Raw genomic sequence first — 7,812 nt, 5'->3', positions numbered from 1 at the left:
CCTAACCACAACTAGAATTTTATGGAAAAAACTAACGCCCACACGTATGACATCTTGCACATCGTCCACACGCCTCCTTTACCACTCATTTTGCCACATGTGAACAGATAACATCAGCAGGAATCTTTTTGGTTTTCGGATTAAAAATGTTTTATCTCTTAATTTAAAAATCAAATTAAAAATCCGTTTTCACCATTAAATCCGTCTCGACGAGATCTTCAAAACTAGACCCCATGTTGATATGTTTCGACGAAAATTTTTTTTGCCCAAAAGTTGCCATGATGTTTACACTGTAGTTGCCATAGTGCTTAAACTAAAGTTGCCGTGTGGCAATTTCAGTTTGTAGAGCATGGCAATTTTAGTATTTTGATGATGGCAACTCCAGTCTTTGACCATGAATTTTTTTTTATGAACCATGGCAATTTTAAGTGCATGTATCATGGCAATTTTAGTTTATGGTTCAAGGCAAGTCTAGTTTCTTAATTCCTCGTTTTATAAATGTCAAAATTTTACTTTTAAATGTAGAAGAAAATAGCTGAAACATATCATGGCAACTTCAGTGTAAACACCATGACAATTCATGTGTAATAGACATGGCAACTTTTAACCCTAAAAGAAATTCGTCAAAATATATTATATTTATATGAGATCTAGTTTCGAAGATGTCGTCGCGAGGGATTTAATGGTGAAAACGGATCTTCAATCAGATTTTTCATTTAAGAGATAAAACATTTTAAAAACTGAAAATCCAAAAAAATTCCCACATGCATGCATACGATGACGTGACGCAGTCTGTGCGTTATAGGGCGTGCGGGCGGGTTTAGCTCCCATCACACGTGTGGGCGTTAGCTGTGTCCGAATTTTATTTCCAAGGATGATGCATTCATCACGTATCTGTACCAATCTGGTACCTGATCGTGCACAACCAGCCAAACGAAGCCCATGCATGTACGATTTCGTGTCGAGTGAACACCATAAAACAACTGCATTCTAGGCCAGGATTTTAAATCTTCAGTACTGTTACAAAATCTACGGAAAAGCTAACTGAGGCCGTTCGGTAGAAGAGCATGGCATTTCACTCCTTTCGCGTGAAAGGTGTTGAAGGGATAAGCTGGCCATTACGCGCCGTCGATTAGGAGATGAAACAAAAAGGGGAGGGAGGATTTTATTCCAAGCTACGACATGTCCAAGTCTGTACAGTCTGTACAGCGTCGCCGAAGCAGATCTTGCATTCGTTTACGTATATATCAAGATTGGGACCCTTGCTAGTAAGTAGTACTGGTTATAGCAGCTAGCCGGCGTCTTTGATTCTTTCTTTGCGGGTCTTTGAAAGGAAGTGGGGTCTGGTAGGTAGGTTTCGCAGCATGTTCTCGGATGACAAATATAGAAGGCCAGCTATACCTCTGCGGAAATGGTGTAGTAATAAAGTACTGCTTGACTGTAGTCTGTAGGACAGTAGGGAAGAAAACTCGCTTGCGTGGTCGGTCGCGCTTGCTCTTTTTATCACATTCACATTAACATCTGGCCAGTGATCGCAATTAATGTTCTTTGTATTCGATTAGTATACAGGTGCTGGTAGGTTGAGCTAAGGTTTAGGATCCCGCACGCAGGCCATTAGCAAGAAGAGTAGATCGTGATCCTGATGACTAGGAGACGGTTACAACAGAGAGGCGGCAAGGGATTATACAGCATATGTTAGCAGTTTGTTTCCTCTAATGCGTGTCTTCTGAAACATCTGTCAGACTATCGTCTATCGTATACCTCTTCCTCACACTTTATAGCATTTAGCCGGCCTCTTTGATTCTTTCTTTGCTGCGAGAAGGGTTCATCAAGGAGGTGTTGCACTTAGAATGGCTGGCAAACCCAATGATGATGCCAAAGAAGAACAACTCTTGATGCATGTGTATCGACTTCAAAAACATTAACCGGGCGTGTCCAAAATACCACTTTCCCCTTTCTCGCATTGACCAGATAGTAGACTCCATTGCTGGCTGCAAGGGATTATGTTTTTTAGATGCTTATTCGTTGTCACCAAATCAGATTGAAATAAAGTGATTAAATAAAAAGGGCCTTCACAATCATGTTTGGGCCTTTCTGTTATATAATGATGCCATTTGGACATAAGAATGCTCATGCTACTTATTAGCATATGGTTCAAACTTGTTTGCACATGCAGATTAATAGAAATGCAAGGGATTACGTAGACGACATCGTCATGAAGTCGTTCAAGGGATCCGATCTCCTGACTAGCCTTGGGGAAACGTTCAAAAATCTTCGAGGGTATGGCATCAAGCTCAACCCACAAAAATGCATTTTCACGGTGCCTGCGGCGAAGCTACTCGGTTATCTTGTTTCCGAACAAGGAATCAAAACCAACACGAAGAATATCAATGTCATCATCAACATGAAGAAGCCAAATATGCTTCATGACGTCCAAAAGCTAACTCACTGTCTAGTAGCTCCCAGCCGGTTTATTTCCAAGCATGATTTTTGTGCTTTTTTATTTTCTTTATTTTATTTTTTGTCTTTTCTATTTTTACAATAATCACAAAAAATGTTCAATGTATTCAAATTTGTTCATGTTTTCTTCAAATGTTCAGATTTTCGAAAACTATCCACATTTTTCTAAAAAATCATGTTTTAAAAAATGATTTGAATTTTAACAATTCTTCACGTTTTCAAAAAATATTCTTTTTTCCAAAAATTCTTCGGGCTCGAAAAAGTTTGCACTTTAATTTGATTTACTAATTTTAAAAACTATTTGTTTCTTGAATGTTTGAAATTTTCTAAATTGTTCCTATATTAAGAAAAATTCAAAAATTGTTTTTTTCATAAAAGTGCTTAACATCATTTAAGAAATATTCGCATTTTTCAAGAAAAAATAACTTTTACAAAATGTTTACACTTTCTATCATTGTTTTTGGTAAAACCAGGATTTTTTTTGCTGCAGTAGTAAACAGCTCACTAAAGTAGTCAGCTTGGTATATTAGCTGAGCCACTACTGCAAATTGGCCGACCCACTGCGAACGCCCCTTGTGCGTTCGAGTGCCTAGATGACGCGCTTTGCGTTCACCACGGGAGCTATTTCTCGCATTAAGCGAAAGTCCTAGGAAGTCTTGTATCGGAGGTTTTATTACTGGGCCGACCCATTTTCGCGAACAACTGTGAAGAAAAAACGAGGGATAAAAGGTGGACGTGCGAGGGATCGATCTGTCGCGAACAAAGCAAGCGTGACTCACCGCGCCCGCGCAGGTCTCCAGGGCGTAGTGCAGGGCTCGTAACCACTAGGCTACACTCACGCTCGTGTTAAACTGGATGGGCGCGTCGTACTTTTTTTTTTAGGGGGGAAACTGCCGCTTTATTTAACTAATTAAAACAAGTCTGGGATCTCCGAAGAGACCACCGAAAGTACAAACTCTGGGAGAACCATAAGCCAAACCTTACACAGTTCATCTCCTACTCCTACTGTTGCTAACTTATGTGCGGTAGAATTCGCAGAACGACCAACCCAAGAAACTTTCACCTCGTCGAAGAATCGAAACATGTCCTTGATCTCTTGCACTCTTGGCCCGACAGCAGCCAAATTTTTCTCTGTCGCCTGAAGCATCGACGCCACCGTTTTGTTGTCTGTCTCTAGATGCAATTTTCTGACATTGATCTCTGCTGCTAGCTGGACAGCCCTTCTGCATGCAAGCACCTCCACACTTTCTGGATCAGATTCATGACGATAGATATGGCATGCTGCCGCTCGGAAGTCACCCGCATGGCCGCGAAGAATAACTCCCGCTCCTCCTTTGTCGCCAAACTTGGACACTGCACCATCAGCATTAGCTTTGATCCACCCTTCGTCCGGCGGCCCTCTCTTCCTCCCCTACTTCCGCGAACCACCCAAGCAGCCATGACGACAGCGCGCTCGAGGAGTCGATATGACACGGTGGGGCTGCCACCATAACTCCTTTCTCCGAGCGCAGCAAACTCCAGAATAGGGCTGAATGTGGACATGTCCAAAATCGGTGGAGAAGGGTCACTTCTCTTCCACATGCCGCACAAAACACCCCCGGCTTGATATGACGACAGTGGAGCTCCGTCCCAACAGCTAAACCATTCCTCATGAGTCTCCACATATGAATTTTAGCCTTACTGGCGGCACTAGCATCCCACAGAGCGAGCCAGCCCTTGTGTCTGTTGACCGAGGAGGAGGGGCCCGGCCGTCCGGACTTCACCCCGTTCAACGCCATTCTCAGATGACAGGCTGATCTCACCGTGAACTGCCCGTTCTTCGTAAAGTTCCAGGCTATGTAATCATCCATGTTGGGCCCACCAATAGCTATCTGCTTGATATCCTTCGCATCATCTGGCGAAAACATGTCATCAACCAGCTCCTGATTCCATCCCCTTCCATCTGGCATCATGAGATTCTGCACCTTGATAACCCCCGGAACAAAAGTTTGTCCAAGTGGCTTCATGCTTCCTTGTCGCGGGATCCAGTTATCGTGGTGGACATTGATCTTGGACCCATCCCCTATACGCCAGATTGTGCCTTCTCTTAGCAAGTCCCGCCCGTATATCATACTGCAAAACATGTAAGACGCACCGGATGGGCAGGTAGAGTTCATAATAGAGCCTTCTCTAAAATACCGGGCCTTCAAAACTCTAGCGCATAGGGAGTCCGGGCATTGCAGCACTCTCGAAGCCTGCTTAGCAAGCAAAGCTTGGTTGAAAGCAACTGGGTCTCTGAGCCCAAGCCCTCCATCCCTCTTCGCCATGCACATTTTCTCCCATGCTACCCAATGCACCTTCTTCTCTCCATTTGCTGCACCCCACCAAAAGTTTGACGAAATTGAAGTCAGGTTCCCGCACATCTTCTTTGTGAGTTGAAAACAGCTCATGGTAAAAGCTGGTGTAGATTGCAATCCTGATTTGACTAGCACTTCTCTAGCCGCCTTAGAAAGCCCTTGCCCTTTCCATCCTGAGACCTTGCCTTTTGAGCACCCAGTTACATATTTAAACGTTCCATCCTTGGATTTGCCTACCACTGTTGGTAGTCCCAAGTATCTTTCACCAAGTGCCTCAGTTTGAATCCCAATAGCTTGCATTAGCGGCCCTTTATCCTCAATAGGACAACCCTTCCCAAAAAAGATTGTGGACTTTTGAAGATTAACTTTTTGTCCAGAGGCTGCCTCATACTTCGTAAGAATGCCTTTGAGCACCACCAAGTTGTCCTGTGATCCTTCCAAAAATATTATGCTATCATTAGCAAACAACATGTGTGTAATGTGGGGGCCAGTGCTCCCAAACGAAACACCCCTGATGTCTTTGTTCTGTTGCGCCTTCCTGAGCAAAGCTGAGAAGCCTTCTACACAAAACAGGAACAGGTAGGGCGACAGAGGGTCACCTTGTCTCAACCCCCGTGAGGGCAAGAAACCTCTGGAGCAGCCTCCGTTTAATTTGACAACAAAACTTGCTGACGTAACACACTTCATCACCATGGAGATCCATCTCTGGCTGAAACCAAAACGAGCTAGCATTTGTTGTAAGAAAATCCATTCTACCCGATCGTACGCCTTCATCATATCCAACTTCACAGCACACAATAGTTTCTTCCTCTTTCTAGTCCTGATCGCATGAACACTCTGATATGCAACCAACACATTATCCGTTATGAGCCTCCCCGGTACAAAAGCACTTTGCTCTTCAGAGATCAACACTGGAAGAATAGATTTGAGTCTGTTGGCAAGAACCTTAGCTGCTATTTTAGAGCACATTACACAAGCTGATCGGTCTGAATTGTGAAAGTAACTCCGGTGAGTTTACTTTGGGGATCATCACGATAACAGTCGCATTAAAACTGTCAGGAGTTGCCTCGCCTTCCAGAAAATCACGCACTGCTCTGCACACATTCTCCCTGACCAAAGACCAGTGTCTTTGGTAAAACATTATGGGTAAACCATCCGGTCCTGGCGCCTTAGTCGGACCCATCTGGAACAGCGCCTTTTCGATCTCCAGGTCTGTTATAGCCGCCATCAGGTTAGCATTCATCATGTCAGTCACCGCCGGCACAATGTTCTCTAGCAGCTGGTTAGCAGCCGACGACCCCTCCGACCGGAAAAGGTTTTCATAGAAAGTTGCCGCCATCTCCCGCATACCTTCATCCATACTGCATTTAGTCCCATCTTCACGGGTTAGGGCCTTGACAGTGTTCTTTCTCTTGCGATGTGAGCATCTATTCTAGAAATACTTGGTGTTTTGGTCACCTGCAGCAAGCCAATCAACCCTGGAACGTTGTTTGTATAGGATTTCTTCCTTCTCAAATATATCACGCAACTGACCTTCAATGTCACGGACCTCCAGTGAGCATCCGGTGACTAGAGATCTCCTTTTAGCATCTTCCAGTTGAGACTTGAGCTTGCTGATTTGTTTTCTGATTGAGCCAAACACATTCCGGCCCCACTGCTGCATGTCCCTTGTGACCTTCTCCAGTTTAGCCCACACAGTCGCGATACCTCTGTCCCCGTTACTCGCTGCTTGCCATGCCGTCGTGACCATATATTCATACTCAAGGTGTTTCACCCAAGCTTCCTCCCACTTGAACTGACGTGGACCTTTATGCGTGCTACATGGAGCCATCTCCATTGCACGGATAACCAAGGCTACATGGTCAGACTCCTCTGTCACAATATGTTCAACACTTATATCGGGGAACATCTCTGCAAAACCATCATTACACGTTGCCCGATCAAGCATGACCTGGATGTTGTCCTCTCCATCACGCTTATTGTCCCATGTATACGGATACCCGGTGTACCCTAGATCCACCAAACCACAGTCTGCCAAACAAACCCTAAAGTCCTCCATTTGATTAAAGCTCCGAGTGTTCCCCCCAAATTGGTCCGACTGAAACATAGCCTCATTAAAGTCACCTACACAAAGCCACGGCAAATTATCTTGGGCTCTAAGAAACCGGATCGCATCCCAAGATTTCTTCCTCAGCTCTGTCCGGGGTTCCCCGTAGAAGCCAGTGAATCTACAGGTCTTGCCCTCGAACTGTATCTCAGCATCAATGAAATACTGGCACCACGGTCGAACTGTAACCTGTAAGTTATCTCTCCACCATAGTGCTAGTCCACCACTTAGGCCCTCACAGTCCACCGCCACTCCATTCCGAAAACCTAACCTCCACATAAGTCTCTGCATCGCACCCGCCTTCTTTTTTGTTTCACTCAAAAAGACCACCGCTGGGTTGTACGACCGAATCAGGTCCCTCAGTTCGCCAACTGTTGAGTCCAACCCCAGTCCTCGACAGTTCCAGGCCAAAATATTCATTGGTCGCGGCGGCCCTGTACCCCAGGGTCCGCCGATGTATCTTTGGAATCCACAATGCGGTCAAACACCGAGGTAGTTTTCTGCCTCATTTCGCGAATGAACGCATCATTCTCGGCCATCCTATCCTGCTCTCCCTTAGCCACCCACATTTGTTTAGGGCCCCTCTTTCTGCTTTCGTTGCCAAATCTCCCTCTTGGTTGATAGTGATCGGAGTAGCCGTAGTCACTCCTCGGCTTTCCGCGGTACGTGCCTCTTCGCCTCCCATGCACTCCATGCATATCGGGTCCCCCCAGTGGGTGACCCCAGCCCGCACCATCATTGCGCCCGTCTGCATGGCGCCCATTATCAAACCGCCCGTCATCATGGCGCCCGTATGGACCGTTGACTGAAAAATTTCCTTTGCGCTCTCTCTCTGACTCAACCGGTCCACCCCCTTGACGCTGCTGGTGCTGTTCCGTGAGCTTACTCCTCATGTCCTGCTCCCGACGC

The 7,812-nt window shown here is 45.4% G+C and overlaps 1 protein-coding gene across 1 annotated transcript; it reads right to left on the bottom strand.

Moving 5' to 3' along the window:
* Positions 1-6,228: 6,228 nt before the first annotated feature.
* Positions 6,229-7,194, bottom strand: LOC141027792 (uncharacterized). The gene has a single exon (XM_073505209.1). It carries the CDS (start codon positions 7,192-7,194, stop codon positions 6,229-6,231), a length of 966 nt encoding a protein of 321 aa, XP_073361310.1.
* Positions 7,195-7,812: the final 618 nt, after the last annotated feature.

This window comes from Aegilops tauschii, chromosome 1 (assembly GCF_002575655.3).
Source record: "Aegilops tauschii subsp. strangulata cultivar AL8/78 chromosome 1, Aet v6.0, whole genome shotgun sequence".
Taxonomy (NCBI): Eukaryota; Viridiplantae; Streptophyta; class Magnoliopsida; order Poales; family Poaceae; genus Aegilops; species Aegilops tauschii.
The sequence above is the reverse complement of the archived record's forward strand: the minus strand, read 5'-3'. Positions and strand labels throughout refer to the sequence as shown.

Coding starts and splice junctions, on each gene's coding strand:
- LOC141027792 (XM_073505209.1), bottom strand. CDS start 7,194: ATGCAGAGACTTATGTGGAGGTTAGGTTTTCGGAATGGAGTGGCGGTG.